Source organism: Martes martes (genome assembly GCF_963455335.1).
Source record: "Martes martes genome assembly, chromosome: 4".
In the NCBI taxonomy this organism is placed as follows: domain Eukaryota; kingdom Metazoa; phylum Chordata; class Mammalia; order Carnivora; family Mustelidae; genus Martes; species Martes martes.
In genome coordinates, this window is record NC_137891.1 from 3,260,159 (window position 1) to 3,280,263 (window position 20,105).

At 52.7% G+C, this 20,105-nt stretch overlaps 1 protein-coding gene across 1 annotated transcript in view; it reads left to right on the plus strand.

Annotated features, from left to right (window-relative positions):
• TRAPPC9 (trafficking protein particle complex subunit 9) overlaps positions 1-20,105 on the plus strand; it is a 510,796-nt gene that overhangs the window by 6,334 nt on the left and 484,357 nt on the right. Inside the window, exons 2-5 of the mRNA XM_080803019.1 lie at positions 859-1,452; positions 8,205-8,350; positions 11,564-11,692; positions 18,931-18,957. Coding sequence (XP_080659145.1) covers positions 869-1,452; positions 8,205-8,350; positions 11,564-11,692; positions 18,931-18,957 — 886 coding nt within the window. The 5' untranslated portion in view covers positions 859-868. The remainder of the gene's footprint in view (positions 1-858; positions 1,453-8,204; positions 8,351-11,563; positions 11,693-18,930; positions 18,958-20,105) is intronic.

Consider the following 20,105-nt stretch of genomic DNA (forward strand, 5'->3'; position numbering starts at 1 on the left):
TGTTGTCCTGCGCCCCGCGGAGGCTTCATCCGTCAGCAGGGCCCTGGGCTTGCTGGTGCTGCTGCGAGCCGGTCCTTGTCCGGGCGGCCTTCCCTCAGCCGCGCCGGGGCGCCCTCTCCGTCTCTGCAGCGAAGGCCTGGACCTGAAACATGTTTTGCAGTCGCTTCTAAAGCTGTGCCTTCTTTTGAGAATCACAGAACCTTAAATCTCCGCCTTCAGCCCCACCTCCTGGGGGTTTGGGAAGTCTCCCAGGGGCTGCCGTGCCTCTCTGGGGAGCCCCCACGTGGGTTCGGCTCTTTCCGAGGGTTGCAGGAGACACTGGTCAGAGGACGAACTTCCTCTGACCGGGCCTCTCTGGTCTTGACCGGTGATAAGCCTCTCTCCGCCGCAGGTTCCTCATCAGTAGAGCGGAGGCGGCAAGGCGGTGTCACAGAAAGGTGTAGATGAGATAACGTGCGTGCAAGCCATTTCCGTCCGGGGTAGACTGAAGGTCAAATCCGGATCTGACCCCACTGTGGTTCTTTGCTTTCTGTCCTGTTGAGGGGATGAGGCAGCGGTGCCTTCGTGCAGGGAGTGCTTTCGGGCCCTGACTCTCCGTCGGCATCTGGCTGGGTGTTGGAAATAGAAAAAGAGGCCACCCCTTTGCCGCAGGAGCTCAAGGCCTCGTCCAGGCGCTGTGGTGTTTGGGGAAGAGCTGTGGTTGCCAGGTGCAGAGCCCCAGGGACAGAGGGCAGCCCACGGCTCTGCGCCCCCCGCCCCCCCCACCTCAGGTGGTTCACGCGAGAACCACCACATCCCAGGGTGGGCCAACAGCCTTCACAGCCGTGCGCCCCTAAGTGCCCTCGTTCTCTCCGGCAGAGTCGTCAGGATGAGTGTCCCTGACTACATGCAGTGCGCTGAGGACCACCAGACTCTCCTCGTGGTGGTGCAGCCTGTGGGCATCGTCTCCGAAGAGAACTTCTTCAAGATCTACAAGAGGATCTCCTCCGTGAGCCAGATCAGCGTGCGGGACTCCCAGCGGGTGCTCTGTATCCGCTACAGGCACCACTACCCGCCCGAGAACAACGAGTGGGGTGACTTCCAGACCCACCGCAAGGTCGTGGGCCTCATCACCATCACGGACTGCTTCTCTGCCAAGGACTGGCCGCAGACTTTCGAGAAGTTCCACGTGCAGAAGGAGATCTACGGCTCCACGCTCTACGACTCCCGGCTCTTCGTCTTTGGGCTGCGGGGAGAGATTGCCGAGCAGCCCCGCACCGATGTGACCTTCTACCCCAACTACGAGGACTGCCAGACGGTGGAGAAGAGGATCGAGGACTTCATCGAATCCCTCTTCATTGTGCTTGAGTCCAAGCGTCTGGACAGGGCCACCGACAAGTCCGGGGATAAGATCCCCCTTCTCTGTGTCCCGTTTGAGAAGAAGGACTTCGTAGGACTGGACACAGACAGTAGGTAAGTTCACCTGGAGGCCCAGAGGCCTCGTGCTTGGCTTGGTTCCTGACATCATGAAGGGAGAAGCAAGGGGTAGAATTTGATAAGGGGCAGGCAGGCGTGGGCCATGGTTCAGACTTCTAGAAACGGGACAGCCTTTGGTTAAGGGGAATCCTTTTAGGGTTAGTGTGTGTCCTTACTCCCCTGTTTCAGCCGGCCGTCCCCGTGGGACCCCCAGAGCTGCTGTCCATGATGGTGGCCACCCGTGGCTCTTGTGGACCAGAGGGTTGGCTAGTCTGAGCTAAGATGTGCTGTAAGTAAAGCGCACATCAGGTATTGAGACTTAGTATGGAAAAAAGAAAATATTTTGTTAATCTTTTTACATGTCAAAGTGATCATATTTTACATACATCAGGTTAAAGAAAATATTAAAATTGGCTTCAGTTGTTCCTTTGTACACTGTGGCAGCCAGGAAGCTCCATGTACGCGGCTCCCACGTTATTCCGGTTGGACAGCGCTGCCCTCGTGCGCAGCTGGAAACTTCTCTTCCATCTCATGCCTTTGATTCATAGTGAGGTGCTGGGCCTGGAGAGGCGGCCGAACTAGGAGCTGGCCCAGCTGAGCTAGTGGAGCTCCTGCCTCCGGGGCCGGGAACTGGGCACGGGTCAGGCCCTTCTTCCCAGCTGATAGCTCCAGGGTCCCAGTCCTCGCTGACAGCCAGCCAAGGCGAGCGCCTCGGTGTCAGGCACGCTGCCAGGGACTTCCCAAAGAGCTCCTTCTGCCCACGGCCGTGTGTCTCTCTTCTCTGTGTCACGGGGGGCATCAAACAGAGCAGGGAAAGGCCAGGCCTCACATTTCTCCTGAGATGAAGTCAGCGGCTGAGCTTTGCACTGGAACCGCAGTGTACCCTCCTGTGCCCTTTGCTTCCTCTCTCTGTCCCCGGCGCTGCCTCCCTGTGCCGTGGCCACTGTAGTGTCCGTGCACAGAGGAGGACGACATGTAGGTGCCATGCTTCCCTGGAGGAGGTCCCCTTCAGCTAGGAGAGTGTGGGGCTTCATGACTGTGGGCACCAAGTCCCTCCTTCCCCTCCTGTAGAATGTAGATGAGGGTCTTGCGGGCAAGTACTGAGTGACCTTGTGTCCTGTGGGCACAGTGGCCCTGCAGAGTAGGTGCTTAGCATGTTTCTGGAGTTTACCTGAGATCAAACACTGACTTGCCATTTGTTGGTAAGTTGGAGGAGAAAATGTCACAGAACTGAGAAAAACAGGCCCGGGCCAGCCCTGTGAGGGGCAAGCACAGAGTGGCCTAAGATGCCCCCCCAGGGTGCTTTGCAGGGTCTGTGCTGGTTTTCTTTCCTCACCAGACATGCGTGTGTGTGGCTAAGGGAAGGGCCCGTTGCACCCACGATCTGTAGTCAGTCCTCGCAGTGGCCCTGAAGTCAGGACACCAGTGGTCCCCTTTCCCGCCTTGGAGCTGGGGTGGTGTGGCGGGGGAGCCCGGGCAGCCGTGAGGGGTAGCCACAAGGGGCAGCCAGGCGTTCTCCAAAGCCACCTGGTGACCTCCCCTCACCACACGGGGCCAACCCGCACTTAGCCCCTGCACTCCTGAGCCCCTGCAGCCTGTGGCGTGGGCTGGGACTGGCTGGTCCCTGCCGTATAGACCAGCAGCTGAAGCCTTGGAGGCGGCCAGGGATCCCGCTCTGACCGTCTGCTACATGAGGAACTGGGGACATTCTTTGGTCATCGACTTCTTGGCTTTGAGGTTGCAGACCCACCAGAGAATGCTGGCCTGTTTTTGCCATTTGAAATTGATGCTCACAATTTGGCGGGAGTAACAAGCCCGGGGACTGTGAGCCTGGCATGGCTGTAGGCACGGGAAGTCCAGTAGTAGACGGAATGGCCCTCCCGGGGGGACCGTTCTGTTCTCGGCGAGCGTGGATACTCAGCCAGCTTTTGAACTTGTGTGACATAGTGACGCCAGTGACCTCAGATAAAATATGCTGTCCCGTCATCCCTGCCAGTCCATTGTTGCTTTCACTCGTCAATGGTGCTCTCATTTTTAAAGCACTGACTTGGTGCGGAGACAGAGCCCAGCTCTGTCCTGCCGCTCTTGGTAGGGGTGTCCAGCTTAAAATGAGACCAAAGTTCGTAGCTCACAGGAAATGTCTAGGTGAAGGCCGAGGTTTGGGTGGCGGACTGATCATGTCCACAGGCCTTGTGGCAGTTGTGGCCACTCTGGGCCCCACAGGCCCCCGTAACACGAGGTGTGGACATATTTCACGGGATCGTTCTTGTGTGCCCCAGGCCTTGAAAGCCCATGGGAGATTCTTGGACATGCAGTGTTGTAGCTCTCAAAGTTACTTTTGTTCTTGTGTGTTTCTAATTTTTGCTTGTTCCTCTTTTCTTTCCTTTTCCTTTTTTTTTTCTACCATACCGCCCTGTGAGTATGTTGTTGGGTCTGAAAAGGTAGGCTGTGAACATGCTGCATTGAAAGTAGCTAGATTTCCCCGTGTGCTGCCTTCTCGCTGCCTTCACTGCTTGAAAAGCCAAAAACTGACTGCTGCCTAGATCCCTGTATCACCCTGACCATCTTTCCATTTTCTAATTTAAAAAATATTTTGCTTTTTAAAGCACGTGACCCATTGATGTTTGATACCTGTTCGGATATTTGCTTTGGGGAACTTGTTGGGTCTTACTTAGTATTTGATGGCAAACGAACCCTTATTAATCTTTTCTGTTTGGAGGACATGGGATGCTTGTTGATTTCGGCGGCTGCACAGGGACTTTTCACAGGGTTTTTAACCTGGAAAGTCCGAGACTGCAGCGCCTTGCTCGATCCTGGCTTGGGAATGAACGTAGTAGGCACGTGTTTTCTGGCTGTTGCTGCGTGATGTGCATGACAGAGCTTGTAGGCCAGCGGCCGCCGGCACGGGGTGCCCGGCTTGGGAGCGTGCTGGCCGCAGAGGGACGCTGTCAGAGGATGCGGTCCCCGGAGGCTTTCGCTTTCACCCGGAGCATGCCGTTTTCTTTACCTCACCTGAGCGCCCGTCCTCCGTAAAAGGGCAGAGGCTGTTCTACCATCTTTCTCTGCCCCCTTCATGAGGGCAGCTTTCCTAGGTCTTAGGAAAATGTGGCCTTCTAAAGAGCTAGTTCCTCTGGAGCTTGTGGACAGGGGAACCTCTGTAGTTGACCGTGGCCTTCTTTCTGCTCTAGCCAGGAAGCGTGCAGAGCCGTGTATATGGTTTGCCTTTGCAGTCCTATGGCCTGTACCTGACCCAGCCTTTCCTTTCGACCCCGTGTGGGTGAGAGCGCTGTTTCTCTCTTTGTTGGGTTCACGTCCGTCACTGACAGGCACGTCACCCGTTTGCAGCAGTGAAACGCCAACATTTAACCAAGGTCGGGCCTCGAGGGAGAACCTTCGGCTGCCCTAGCTCCTTGTACTTTCTCCGGCCCAGCTCACCCATGGGGGGAGGTCTGGCCCCCACCCCCGTGCGGGCCTGGAGGCCTGGTTTCTTCTTTTCTGCTCCCGTCCGCCTGCGAACACTTTCTTCCTTCACTTACTTTGTCTCAAGGGAGACGGTCTGGACCTTCTGGGAAAGTCCCTCACGGGCTAGGGTGGGGAGGACGAAGCCCAGGCAGGTGCAGGGAGCAGAAGACGTGTGTTGTACACGCCTGTTTGACGTTGAGGCGACGGTTTCCAAGAGGTGAACGGATTTGTGAGCCTGGAGCGCAGTGGGGGAGTGGACCGCGGAGACGCGCTGGAGTCGTCACTATGTGGCTTGTAGTTAGAACCAAGTGTGAGCGAGCTCCCCTAGCCCGGTGTAGACTGGAGTAGGAGGAGGGCGAGGGAGGGGGCTGGGACCGGTGGGTTGCAGGACTTGGGAGGAAGCAGTTCTTTTCGGATCCTCCCACGTGTGAGGCACTACTGGGGTGTCCCACGGCCTCTACCATCAGGGGGATTAATACCAGGTTAAGGGCGGAAGGGGCGGGGGAGGGGTGAGGTCCCAACCAGCCTCCCTGCCTGCGTCTGTCACCCGGCACAGTGACACAGGGGCAGTGTTCGTCTACCTGGCCCTGGCCAGGAGCTGAAGGTTGACAGTTGTTACCGGAGGAGGGAAGTGTACGTGTGGATGCTGGGGTCCTCTCCCCGTTGGAATGGAGAGCACCCCGGGGAAGGGAGCCAGGCACCATCCAGCTTTGGGGGAGGCCTGGAAGTGCAGCTGGGGGAGCCGGTTTTGGGCTCCCGTCTCCCGGGCGCAGAGGCGCATGTTCCCCGAGCTTCTGTTCAGTTGACGTGGTTCTCTCCTGTGACTCTACAGTCAGGGCAGGACAGAGCCCCTGCTCGGTACCTTGTGTGGCCGCCAGAGTTAGATGTGGTCACGGCGGTCAGGTGGAACTTTCCCCATCAAGTCCGGTGGCTGTGACAGGCCCGTGAGGATCCTTGGATTTGGGCTGCGTTTTGCTTTTTGTTCCCCCCTTCCCTCTTCTCATCTCTTTCTCCTCTTCCCAAATGCTCTCAGAGAGGCTGTGGTCCTTTTTTTTTTTTTTTTAGATTTTATTTATTTATTTGACAGAGAGACACAGCAAACAGCGAGAGAGGGAGCACGAGCAGGGGGAGTGGGAGAGGGAGAAGCAGGCTTCCCGCCGAGCGGGGAGCCCGATGTGGGGCTCGATCCCAGGGCCCTGGGATCATGCCTGACCTGAGCCGAAGGCAGCCGCTTAACGGCTGAGCCCCCCAGGTGCCCCGAGGCCATGGTCTTAATTAGAGGGGATGGACAAAAACTCAGTAACAGTGGTGTCGTGTTTGGGGGGGGGCAGCCCCGCCGGGAGCTAAGGGACACTGTGAGGGGGATTTCCAGGAGACAGAGGGCTCTGCGTTGTGTTCTGACAGACTGACAGTCACCAGGTAAAGGGGCCAGGGAGGTGGCTCAGGTGGCAGGAGCAGCCCGGGCAGGGGCGGGAAGCTTGTGTGGTGGGGGCTGAGGTCAGTGCCCGGTGTGGCGCGGTCCATGCCCCGGGCTTCAGTGGGGAGGCTGCTCCCCCTGGCTTGGAGGACCCTGGAGAGGACCTGTCCTGCAGGGCTTTAGAGGAACTTGGTTTTTATTAAAACTAGCAACAGAGGGAGGCAGTGAAGGGTGTCAGTGGGGAGTGGGCTTTCGGAGAGGGGCTAGTTGTTTTGTTCTGCAGAAAGAGAGGGTTGGGATGGTCGGAGCGGTTCAGTCCTGTTGAGACCATCCATTCATGTGTTTATTCGTACCAAGTTTTTGAGTGTCCAGGGGCGAGAGGCGGAGGCACAGCAGTGAGCAGCGCGTACTTGCCCTTTTGGAGCTTACACATGTCAGAGGCTGATTCAGCATGGAGTGTTCTAGGAGTGCAGCCGGGGCATCTAACCCGGAGCGCAGAGGCAGGAGGCAGGGAGGGCTTTCTTGAGAAACTGACGGTCGAAATGAGCCCTAAGGAGAGTGTGAAGGATTAGGCAGGAAGTCACTGGGGACCCTGGTAAGCAGGAAGGTGAAGCTGTAGAGTGCAGGGTAGTGGGAGGAGGGGAGGCAGGGGCAGCGGGATGGGGGCTAGAACTGTGCTGAGTGTTTGAAGCTGGGGAGTGACCTAATCAGATTTACCGCCTGGGAACAGGCCCCCCCCAACCCCCCACCGTGTGTGTGTGTGTGTGTGTGTGTGTGTGTGCGTATACAGCCTGTGCGTGCGCGTATACAGCAGGGACATGGCGGAGGGGCCCTACAGAGTGGAGGTGTCCAGTGGGGGAAGGCAGGGCAGTACAGGGGCGGTGTTTCTTACAGGGCAGGGAGGGCTTGCTGGTGGGGGGCCATCCTCACAGTGCCGCAGGGCAGGGCAGGAGACGGGCCTTTCCTCTTCTGTCTCTCCCCTGCCCTACTGGACAGTCTTAGTTCAGCCAGTACTGGGAACGGGGTGCCGAGTCCCAGAGCCAGAGCGTGGGGAGAGCTCGTCACTTAGGTCTGGAGACTTCGTGTCGAGGGCTGTCAGTAGCGTTCACTTAGCTGGAAACTTCGCGTGTCGTGGATTTCCATGGGGGTTTTATTCTTGATGGGATTGCTTCCTCAGAGTGAAAATTTAATACAGCTGCTATTTTTCTTGAAAAAAAGCTTATCTTTTAAGAAATGTAGTGTTTAAAAGAATAGGAATATTTCAAAACGGTAGAGGAAGGTTTGGTATAGTTTCTTTGGTTTCTGAATAGATAGAAGCCTTTGCATTATCTCAGGCCGTTTCCTTGCCCGTATTCAAGGAGCTGTTGGTGACGCCGGGTCCCACCTGCTCAAGGCATTACTGGAGCCGGCTCTGACGGAGTGGAGGTAGAGGTCTTGCTTGCCTACGCCAAGTGGCTGGCCTTTGATATGCGGCACGGCTCTCGTCATAAAATAATAATGGGTTTGAAGTTAAGAAAGTGGAACATAATTGATCTTTCTTTAGAGAGCTGAAACATCAACTTTCTTGTGCTGACGTCATGGGAAATTTGCAGAGGAAAATCCTACATCTAGTGTTGCCTAAGTGAAATGCACAGCGGAAGTCCCACGTTCCTGTCCCCTCTAGAAAATAACTGAGCAGGTGTTTGTGAAGTCAAGACCCTTCCAGCTCCCACACTGGCCATGATGGCTGCTGCCTTTCAATTGTAGAGCCTCAGGTTGCCTTCTTAGCATTTTTGGGTCGAGGGAGAGTTGAATAGTGCTTTGCTGGTGCGCTTTGGGGGCAGAAGTGGTGCACCAGCGGTGACACGTGTCTGTGCATTGTGTTTTGTAGACACTACAAGAAGCGGTGCCAAGGGCGCATGCGCAAGCATGTGGGGGATTTATGCCTCCAGGCCGGGATGCTGCAGGACTCCTTGGTGCATTACCACATGTCCGTGGAGCTTCTCCGCTCTGTGAATGACTTCTTGTGGCTTGGAGGTAAGATCCTCTCACGCAGACAGCACATATGCAATTAGAGCAACTGTTACTTGAAATAAGGGAAAACATAGAAAAGTGGTTCTAAAAATGAAGGGTGCGGGAGGAGAAGCAGTCGGCTGTCTGGTTGCTGTGGGGGATCGTCTGGGTAACTCTGCTGCCTTGTCTGCTGCCGGGTCTCCTTACCCCCCCATCCCCGTCCTCACTGCACCCCCGCCCCCGGCCCCAGCCCCACACTGAGGTCCTGCTGGCACCTGCATGCACTTTCCTGGACAGTGTGCCGCCTTTCCTTGTTCCTCTGGGTTCTCTTGGGTTTTTTTTTTTTTTTTTTTTTGGTTTAAAAGATTTATTTTTATTTATTTGAGAGAGAGAGATCACAAGTAGGCAGAGAGGCAGGCAGAGAGAGAGGGGGAAGCAGGCTCCCTGCTGAGCAGAGAGCCCGATGCGGGGCTCGATCCCAGGACCCTGAGACCATGACCTGAGCCGAAGACAGAGGCTTAACCCACTGAGCCACTCAGGCGCCCCTCTTGGGTTTGTTTTTAAGTATGTCTTGCCCTCTGCTTAGAATGTCATTCCTCCCCTTGGTTATCTCTCTCCCTCATTCTTCAGAACCTTGTCTGTACGTTAGCTGGTGGACAGATCAACTGCATATGGTATGCCCATTCAGTGGAATGTTAATGAGACATGAAAATGTTGGACAGTTAGGGGCACCTGGGGGGCTCAGTTGTTAAGTGTCTGCCTTCAGCTGGGGTCATTATCCCAGTGTCCTGGGATCTAGCTCCGTACTGGGCTCCCTGCTCAGCAGGAAGCCTGCTTCTCCCTCTCCCACTCCCCCTGTGTGTGTTCCCTCACTCGCTGTGTCTCTCTCTGTCAAATTAAATAAATAAATCTTAAAAAAAAAAAAAAGAATATGTTGGACAATTAAAAAAAAAAGGAAAAAAAGACGTGCAGGTGTGGAAGGTGACAGCACGGGGAATGTGTCAGGAATAGGGTAGTACTGCGGCATGGTGACGGGTGGCCACTCCGCCTGTCTGGGTGAGCCCGAGTAATTGTACGGAACAGCTGATTCCTTGCGTTGTACACCTGACACGACTGTCCCGTCATCTGTGCGCTGCAGCTCAGTAAACGAAAGACGCAGAGCTGCACGAGGTCCAGGTGCCCCTCCAGCGTGGGCGAACCCTGACAGCACCATGTTAAGTGCAGGGAGCTGGACACACAGGGCCACCTCTTATCTGGAATGTCCCGAAAAGTCAGGGGACCAATGGCTGGCTTCCAGGGGCTGGGCAGAGGGACGTGTGCGTACTGGTGGCTATGGGGCTTCGCATAGGGAAGGGGTGATGAAAACCCCTCCCGAGGTCCCGGAATTAGATGGTGTGAAGGTCCCAGACCTGTGAACTGGACAGCGTTCCTCCTGCCCCGTGGTCATGCCCTGTGAGTTACCTTTCAATGCAAAACCCTCCCCAGCGCATTAGAAACCGACTTGAAAGCAGCGCCTTCTCCCAGCCCTCCAGGCAGGGGGGCCTGCGGTGTCTTGCGAGTGTGATCACATCCTGCCCGTGATGGAGCTTGCCCTCCGTGCTGGAATTGTGTGTTTACATGTGTTTTCCTTTCGGGGACCACCTGCTGGGGGTGGCGTGGGAGGCACGGTCTCTGTGTGTCCATAATCCAGGTGACCGTACGCGTCCCATCAACGCTGTTAGAGAAACATGTGAGTGCGGAGCGAAGTAGGGTTCTTTCCTGGAGGGTGAGTCAGGCGGCCGGGCAGCTGGACTACAAGTCCGAATGAAGAAACGAAGTCAGTTCTTCGATAAATGTTTAGCAATGTGCTGTGGGGCACTTTAAATGCAAGACATTCTTAAAATGGACTTCTGTGTGTTTTTTTTTCCTAAAGATTTATTTGCAGAGAGAGACGCCCTGAGAAGGGGAACTCAAGCAGGGGGAGTGGCAGAGGGAGAAGCAGGCTCCCCTCTGAGCAGGGAGCCCGATGCCAGGATGGATCAGGGTCCTGGGGTCATGACCTGAGCCGGAGCAGACACTCAATGACGGAGCCCCCCAGGTGCCTCTTAAAATGGGCTTTTCCACTTCAGAATGTGGTTTCTCACAGAGGCTAGAAATTGGGGGGTGGACTGTGTCCGTACCCCAGCAAGCCAGAACGTCAAGGCCCTGGCAGCAGACCCTTACCCAGGAAGAATGGCCCCCGGTCACGTGGGGGGCCACAGAGTGATAAGCCGCGTCGGTGGGGTTCCTGGGACTGGGGGTGCGGATGGCCGCTTTCTCCTGCAGCCTGTAGTGCTCTCCCACAGGCTCTGCGACCCGCAGCTTCGGCGGGGGGGTCCCAGGTCGACGCAGACAGGAGAGCCCAGCTCCCTCGCATCAAGCCAGACATTAAAGACATTTGTAAAAGTGTAAATGGTGCTGCTCTGCCAGCGTGCTTTTGTTTTGGGAAACAGTTCATGAGAATGGAATGTGGAGTGGGCTTACTGTGATTTTATACGGAATGAACACGAATTTAAATGTTTTCTTAGTTTTATTTTGAGATGGGGTGAGCATCTGTAGGTGTGCTCGGCCCAGGTGAAAGGTCTTTCTGAACCTCGGCGATTTTCCACGGCGTCGAAGGGTGCTAAGACCACGACGCTCGAGGACCGCTGCAGAGGTGGGGCAGGCGCTGAGGCTGGCATGGCAGGCGTGTGGCTGTAACCGTCCAGGCAGAAGAGCAAAACGCGGTTGCCTCTGAGGAGGAGACAGGCTCGCGGGTGTTGGCCCCGAGGGTGCCAGATGCATGTAGGGTGTGCGATGGGACGGGGCGTTGCGGTCCTGCTTTGCTGGTCTTGTTTTGGCTTATTGTCAACGGGGGCATTTTCTGCCGCCCAGCTCCATAGTGCCGGAATCGGGCACACAGCCTGCCTCCCGGTGAGCGCTCAGCTGCCGGTCAGAGGGACGAGCTGGCCGGCCCGAGGCACGTGTGTGCCGTCCTCCCAGTGAGGCCTGGCCTCTCCCCAGAGGGTTTGGTGTTGCCAGCGTGGGCCGGCGCTGGGGAAAGGTGATGATGGCACGTTCCTGTCTGTAACCAAACCAGTGATCTGTAGGTTCGATCTTTGCTTTGGGAAACATGGACATTTCCACATAACTGAACTGTTTGGGTCATTCTTAGCCACTGGAGTTCGAGCTCATGACGGCCACTCACTTGACTGACCATGCTTTTCTTCCCACACCCAGCTGCCCTTGAAGGGTTGTGTTCCGCTTCTGTCATCTACCACTATCCTGGCGGGACTGGGGGCAGGACTGGAGTGCGGAGGTTCCAGGGCAGCTCACTTCCTGCGGAAGCAGCCAACAGACACCGGCCAGGTAAGCACTGCACGGGCCTCCTGCCCAGACTCACTCAGGGTCATAAGCAAGGGGGCGGGGCTCGTGTATTACGTTTCCCTCTGGGTTACACCTGAGAAATGTTCAGATAAAACATAATGGTGGAGTCACGAATCTTGCATGAGACTTTTCTTCCACTTTTATTGAACATTGAGCTTATGGAATCTTACTGTGAATGGATTGCAATGATTGGTTGATTTCTGGAACACTTGAATGAAGTTTCTTGGTAGCCTGACCTCAAAGTTCTGTGTCTGGGTCTTTTTCTTAATTTTTGTGTATTTAGGGAAGCTGGCCCCAGATGCTGACTTCAACAGTGAGTTCAGGGCCTGGGCTGTTCCTCAACTTTCTGGTTTGATGAGGTTCTCTGAACAGGTTCGAGTTCCTTATGTTTGTCAGCACCAGTGAGGAGTAAAAAAGTCTTTGGAGGGGCAGAGTCACAAGTGCTTGTCCCACGAACTTGACCCTTCTGACCCTTAATCAATGACCTGTAGCCTCGGTTGTGAAGATAAGAACAGAGATCCCACAGGTCAAGGCTTTAACACAATTGCTGGGCGTGTTTTGATCGATGGGATGTTTGGACACCTTTCCCCCCAAAGAAAAAACCCCAGGTGGCCTGAGTGTGCGGTCTCCTGAGTTACACCTTCTCCTGTGGCCAACAGAGAGTGTAGAAGGCTTTAAGGAGCTGGTTTCCCGTGGCCGCACAGCCGGAACCGGGTGCATCTTTTGTAGGACTGCTGCAGGTGGGTCTGTAACGGTTCTGGAAGATTTATTTCGTGCTTCTTCAGCACGGTGTGCCTCACGATTTCCGTGGTCCCCCAGTTGCATGCGGGGAAGGGGAAGCAGGCTGAGAAAGGGTGAGGGGGGTGTGGAGTCTGAGGCCGGGTGCGCCTCCCTCTCCTGTGCTCGGACGCTGACTGGGGTCGGCTGTGGGGGCGCCGGGCCTCCTCCTGGCTGCAGTCTCGTCCGCCCTGCTGTGGATCCCCGCATCTCCCCCCCACCGGCTGTGCTTCCTCCTGAGAAGACTGGCTTGTGCTCTCTCTGGGAGCCTTTTATTGGAGGTGGTGGTTTCCCCCTGTGATCTGAAGAGTTCTAATGTGTTGAGACTATTCTACGGATATGATTAGTGAGACTCTGTAGACACTTTTTAGAGAAATGTTTCATTTTTCCCCTTTGCTGAATGTAGGCAAAGAAAAGGTTTAGAGTTTGTTTGAAACGCTGCTTTGTCTGCAGTTGAGAAGTGTCTCTCCTTAGCTCCGCAGAGTGTAAAGGGCTCAGACTCTCCCAACTTTTGGCGACAGCCCATGGCAACACGGTGCGGTAAAGCCCAGGCCAGGGCAGACAGAGCACACCCGTCCCACTTCACTTCCCTTCACGCAGAGAGGGGTCCACGTCCGTCGCCATGCTGTATCTCACGTATTGGTTTATCTTGGACGGTGGCCCCTCATCTTATAGCAGGGGTGTATGGCATCTGCTGTCTGGGTGAGGACCAGACAGCCTGATTATCTAACATTCTCCCTTGAGTTCCTTTCTCAGCAGCAGAAATGCAGATGTCACTTACTGTCATCGTAACCTGGAGTGTTCTGTCTCCTGGTGCCTCAGTTTCTCTGTCTCTGACATGGGGAAGATAGTGACAGCACTTCCCTTGTAGGGTTCCTATGAAGGTGTGTGAGACGCACACATAGAGGACCTGGACCCGCCCTCCGTGGCCCTGGAAAACTGTTAGTGGCCATGGCAGCCAGAGCGTTAGCGTGGATGGTATGAATTCACGCGTTTGGATTTCCAGCACATGTCCTCCCGTCGAGTTACTGTGGTTGACAAAGACTTCTGTAGTCCCCACACCCCCTTTTGCTTCAGTTCTCCTTTTGTCTGAAATTTCTTTTTTGAACTTTCTTCGTATCCAAAAGTTAGAGGCCACAGATTCTTTTTTTCTTGGAGACTTGCATATGAACCTGTAAGTCTGTATAATAAATGAGCAAAACTTGGTTTATTAAAAAAAATCACCAGTACGTTCTGCAATCAACCTGAAAAGAAATGCTCGTTCACTTGTAGATGTTTCTTCTCTGGGGTTACTTCTGCTCTTTGGCCTGTCTTAGTTTGTTAATCATCACCGTCATCATTATCGACAAAATAGCTACGGATTATTCCCTACCTGCCTGCCTGGCCAGGGGCTGTGCTCAGTGCCGTCCTTGCGTCCTGCCTCCCGGCCGGCGTGGGAAGGCACGTGTCCGTGTCTGCTTTGTGCATGTGAGGGATCAAGGCTGAAAGACGTTGGAAGAGATGCGTCCCTGGCCCCATGCCGTGAGGGGCTGGGGCCTGCCTGGGGTGGGCAGGCTGGTCTGACTGCAGGCCCCTGCTCTGTTGCTCCGCTAACCAGCCTCACTGACTGGTTTCCCGAACATCGGGGAGTTTATCGGTGCCAGACTTCAGTGGTCCCAGCCTGACTGGGCTTGAAAGGAGAGATGTCGGGGGGACTGTGAGACAGAGGGGCATAGATTGAACTTGGACACTTCTGCAGTTGATTTAGTCTCTGCCAACACAGTAAAAAGTTAATATTTTAGCTCCATACGCACTAAAAATAAAACATTTTAAAAATGATGACATGCGGAAGAGAAGTGGGCTTTGACAATCCAGACGTTGCTAATGACTTAGTACTTGTTTTTCTCTCGTGATGCTTATTGGAAGAAAAAGTTAGACTTGGTTTTATGTAGTCAAGAGTATGGAAGGAAAGATTAAGTTAGTGGATGTTGAGAGAAGGCAACAATCTAGACTCATTTCTTTCTGATGATGAATATGTAGGTTTTACGGGACTTGGGGCTCGTCAGCCTTCCTTTTTATGGCCCAAGTCTATTTCCTCACTTGTGGAATGTGAGTGTTACTTGATTTGTGTGATCGTGAGAGTTGGCTACCTTGTGTACAGAGCACCTAGGAGGTGCTCAGTAAACTTTTGCTGAGCATCTAGAAGTGTCAGCTTGGAAGACTGAAGAGGGCGGTCTGTTTCCGATTCTGATTCCGATTTGCTCACTAGTGTATGTGTGTGATAGTCCGAGTATGACTTAATGTGATACGGATATGGTGACAGTTTTTAGTGCAGTAGGAAGTTTTGATGAAGTTGGTGTCGTTCTAGTAAGACGGGGGAACAGCGAGATTGTCTTAGGCTGGAGACTTGATGATTTTTTTGTATAGAATGTATGCTTTTACAACTCAGAATTCATATTGCCTTGTACTCATTCACTAAAACCTTTAAATTGCTAGGATGTTGACCATAGCCAATATGTTTAGAAAAATGGATATATTGAGCTGTTTTCAGGGAACAATCTTCTCTCTTTTGTGAGTGAAGAAAATTTTGATTTTTTTCTGTACTCTTAATAGGGTAAAAAAAATCAAAACGTTGATTTGACATTGTCATTTTAGAAGGAGTAAAAGGGGGGGCATCTCATGCTGTCTTACTGTGAAAATAAACATTTTTGTATGTTAACACAGTTGTATGATTTCTAGTCACCGGCTCTTCGGGAAGTACAAGACACTTAGACTACCTGCTGTCGGGAAAACAGCTGTGATTCTGTGCGTCTGGGTTGTTGTAGCTCTGGTGGGTGCTGGTAGGGTGCGGACGTGAGGACTAGGAGTTCGCTTTGCTGCTGAGTGCTGGAAGGACAGACTGTCTGGGCCTCAGGCCCCTGAGAATGCAGGGGCTGGACTGGATGCCCAGGACCCCTTCCCGCTAAGGTTGGTTTCCATGAGCCTGTGTCTTGTTTAAGGCTCCAGATTAAGTGCTGAACGCAGCGCCCCTTCCTACAGCAGTTTCACAGGTGCTAGCTCGGCTGTCGGTGAGGTCCCTGAGCAGCCCGTTTTTAACAACCTCACTGACCTTTAGCATGCGGGCGGGTCAGGCCGCCCCTTTCCCAGCAGTTTGGAGCGCTGCTCTGTGGCCATAGGTGGCGCTGTTGCACCTTGGAAAAGTCTTCAGTTTCCCGTTTGTGGGAGACTTGACCACCATTCCTCGAATTGGGTTTTTGTTGAACGCTCCGGAGTAGTACCGAGTCCGCTGTGTCTGGGTGTTCCAGTTCTTCCTGATTTTTATTCCGTCATCTCAGTGTGAACGTTTCAGCTGCGCGAACAACGGGGGAAGTGGCTTTTCCTCCGGTGGTAGAGACCCGTCCGCCAGGCTCTCGTAAAAGAGGTAGAAACACTCCCAGGTGTGCCTGGACACTGGAGAACGCTGAGTCCCGGGTGTTCATCGGTGCGGGGTGATTTGGTTGCAGGGACCAAGCCTCGTGTTTTGATCGGGTGGGAGAGCGCATGCCGCCACTTGCCCGTGGGAACCCGAGTCCTTGCTTTCCGAGTTTTCTCCTCCTCCGAGACACAAGGATGCTAGTGTCTGCTTTGCAGAATTGTGAGGATCAGAGAGAAATTTGTGAAGTGTTTAGCACAGTGGTTATCTCATAAAAGAGCTCGTGAGCTTCGGCTGCTTTTCTGCGCGCGGCCGTCACTTTACAGTCTTTGGGGGATTGCTAAGGGTCTGAAACATGAAATGATGGTTTTAGGAAGCAAGAGGCAATTAAGAATGAGGGAGCGCCTTGAGGAGAGTCAGTGGTTCCTGTGCTCAGACTCGTGCAACAGCACCGGAGATGGGCCCAGTACGTGGTCACTCTGAACCCAGAAGTCACAGAACTTTGTGTTAATCAGCGTCTCTTGGGGCCTCAGGGGCCCAGTCATTGCACTCCTGTTTTCCCCACCAGCCAGCTTGGAGACAAGATGGGAGAGGAGGCAAGTGGAGACAATGGACACCTTTAATACTGATAAATCCCCGTTCTCCATGAGCTTTAGGGATGCAGGAGAATGGGCAGGTCATACCAATGTAATCCCTCCACCCTCACAGTTGTGCCCATCTTACAGATGTGGAAATCGAGGCACAGACAGGGTAAGTAACCTGACCAGGCTCACAGAGCTAGCAAGTGTCAGAGCAGGGTTCTTGGCTCCCAGAGGCTGGCTTCAGGGTGTCAACCTGTCTGTAGATCAACAGGGGCAGCTATCCATGAGTCAGGGCTCGGCCAGTCTAGAAAGAGTGGCAGAGGGAGAGTTCCATGAGCATTGTCCGTGAGAGACCACGACCATCACCGTGATCAGCCTTGATTGCTCATCTAGGCAGCAGGTCTGTCCCCGTAACAGAAAGGGAGTCCCAGTTAATCTAGGAAAACCCCTTCCTGTTTGGCTTCTGTCCATGCTCACCACATCACCTCCTGCCTGTGTTTGGGCCGTTGAGGGGAAAAGTGCTGATTGTTGAACTGATATTTCGGTCTGATTGATGATTATGTCTTCTATTGCATTAGTAAGTCCAACCTCCACTTTTTGTATGTGAGTCTCTTAGGAGTTTGGTTAATGTGGAATCAGTCTGTTGGAGCCTGATGATGCTGATAATCCCATCCCTGAGCACCTTGAGGTACTTCTGCCCATGGAGACCTGGCTGGAGGTCACCCTGTCTCTCACCGCGTGATTTCTTCAGACAGCACTGTTCCCCCGCCCCCACCTGCATAAGACCAGGGCCCTTCTGACTAGGCCAGATAATAGACAGCGAAGTCCACAGGCTTCTCCTCCCAATCAGAAAACTCTCAGTGCCTAGAAGGGAGCTAACGAAAGGCTTCCAGGAAGTCCACTTAGAGGTTAAAGTCCATTTGGGAAAAGCTGTCCATTTTTGTTCGAAGCTGAGCTTTTCCTCCGCTGTTTGAGAAAACCTGTCTGTACCATGTGACTTACCGACCGCCGTTAGACTCGGTGACGGGGATTGAAAAGGCAGGAGAGAGTGGTTTCAGGCGGTCCATCCACACCAGTGAGAAGCGAGAGTCGGCCGCCTGTGTGAGCCACGAGACAAAGATTTTTACATGTTGAACAAGAGAACTTTGAAAGCTCTGCCTTCAGGGTGCCCTTAGTATGGGGCCAAGTTCATCACTGGTTGAGCTGCAAGGTCAAATAATCCGTGATGGGGAGAATGACTGAGCAGAGCAGGGAGGAGTCCCGCCACGCCCCCTATTTCCCGGGAATGGCGCCGTGTAATGTATCTGACCAGGTTTCACATCGAACAAAAATTTTCTAGGGTTATCTGGAAACCCCGCATGCCTCAATGGTCCACGCAGCTGAGTGTCCCCGCAGAGCAGGTCTGTCTGCGCGGCCCCGCGGTGTGGAGGTCGGGGCAGAGTGATGGTGGGGCTGGCTCCTCTGACTGCTGTCCCCTCCGCAGCCCTGCGGGGCCTTAGTCATCGCTGTCTCCCTTGCAGGGCCGCTCGGAGAGTCACACGCACTGGCTGTCAAGCGTGCTGCTTGGCGTGTGGTTGGTGTTCAGCAGAAAGCACCTGTTTGTTTATTATAATCACGCCTTCTAGATTACAGTGAGTTCTTATCTGCATTTAAATATAGACATTGCAATACGCAAAGTAGCTCTTAGATAGGACTGTGGGACCCATTCTCGCTGTAAAGGATTGAGTAACCACACTATTTCAATAAGAATTCATATCGCTGGGACATACCTTCTTGAATCTTGCTAACATGTTTAAAAATGATCGTAGCTAACGACAAACACAACTCTTGGAACCAGTACTTCTCAGGGTGTGTTTTGCCATCATGGGAAATTGCATTCTGCAGAGAAGGCTAATTGGATCACACTGACACTTGGGTAGTCGGGCAGACGATCGAGCTTCTTGATAATAACGAAGGGAACTCTTTTGTGTTGTACCTTCTAAGAGCTGGGAATCCTTAGCCTGTGAAGCGCCCAGGAATTCAGTGAGCACGTGTGTGAGCGAGTGTGGGTGTGAGATTTCAGGGGGATGGCGCCAAGTTTCTTGCGATAACTTTGCCCTCCATTCCAAACTGTGGGCATGTATTTGCACAAACAGATTATTACTCCTTTGTCATTTGGCTTATCTGTGGGAATAAGAAATTCTCCTACTTGATTAAGGAGGTTGGGGGAGTGTGCGCTCGGGGGGTGGGAGGGCAGGAGGCAAGAGGCCCTCCACGGTGCAGCGTGTGAGTAATGGCCCCTGTTTTTTCTTTCCTCCTAAAGCAAAACGGCACTAACCAGTGGTGCACTCGTCCTCAGAATTGCTCTCCTGATCGGATAGAAGTGCCTCAGATCTTACAAGACGATGTGAATCATGAAATGTGATTAGTAGTTGTCTTTGAAAGTAGTTTTGTTTTCCAAATAAAAGACCGTAATCTGTTCTTTCTTCCAGGGGCACAGGAAGTTCTCATTGACCCAGGTACATGATCTATGTGCTTAGTTTCTTTTGGTTCTTTTTTTAAGTGCTTGTTTCATGGTGCTGTGAATGAATGGTTAAAATTTCTGGATTGTGATCTTTGGAACGTTCTGATTTAAGTAACTTTAAATCAGAACTGTCAAAAACCTGATTATTGTTTGGTCCTTGTCTGCTGGGCCACCCTGTTGATTTATGTTGTCTGTTGAACAGGGGAATCCTTCCTCCAGCATGGTTAAGTGAATGATTTGCAATGATTTAAAATTCTTTGAATGCATTGAGCATGCTTGTCCAGTTAATTTCGAATTTATTCATAGTAATGACTCTGCTCTGATTTTGTGGTTTGTGCCCTCTCAATGTGAATTTCAATTCTCGATTGCATCTTTGTGTATGTGTTCTTAACAGAGAAAGAAATTTTCTGTGTTTTACAGATGTGGGTTTTCTCTTCTTAATTTCTGTAATTAATATAGCAAAATCTCTTTTACTGCAGTGCCTAATTATTTCATAACGAACTCTATTATTTTCTGAGTTAATTAGAATCAATGACAAAAGGTAAATAAAAAGAAATGAAAAACTTCTTTCTTTTGAAGAACAGAAATCAGACAGCCGTGTTAATAAATGTCTTGTGACCTGTACGTTTATGTTCATCTCATTGTGTATCTCCATTCTGAAATGAAATAGCTTCAGGTTTGCAGATTCTTGTTTTAACATCTGTGTTGAATCCTTCCTCTAGACTGATGTTTTCTTTCTCTCTTTTTTAATTTAAAAATTCCCCCCCCTTGGTTTATTGGGATAAAATTGACATACAGTGGTACTAGTCTCCTACTAGGGCTTGCGGAAGGTGGAAAGAGAGGAAAACAGGCGGCCTTGTCTTGTTCTCAGGAGACCTGAGCCGGTGATGAGGGAATAATTTGGGGTCGGGCTGAAGAACTGAATGACACCCGCCCCCCCCCCCCCCCAGCTGAAAGAGATGAACAGTTAGATCAGTGTTGGCTGCATTGGTATTTGGGCAATAGAAGTTGCTGAGTCCAATCCGGCTAGTTATGCCTGATGGAAAGCACTGAATTGTACTCTGTTGACCACTACTTGCAGGAGAATTAGATGTTTACACCAAGTAGAAGTGGCTTTTAGCTATCAGAAAACAAGTCGTGTAT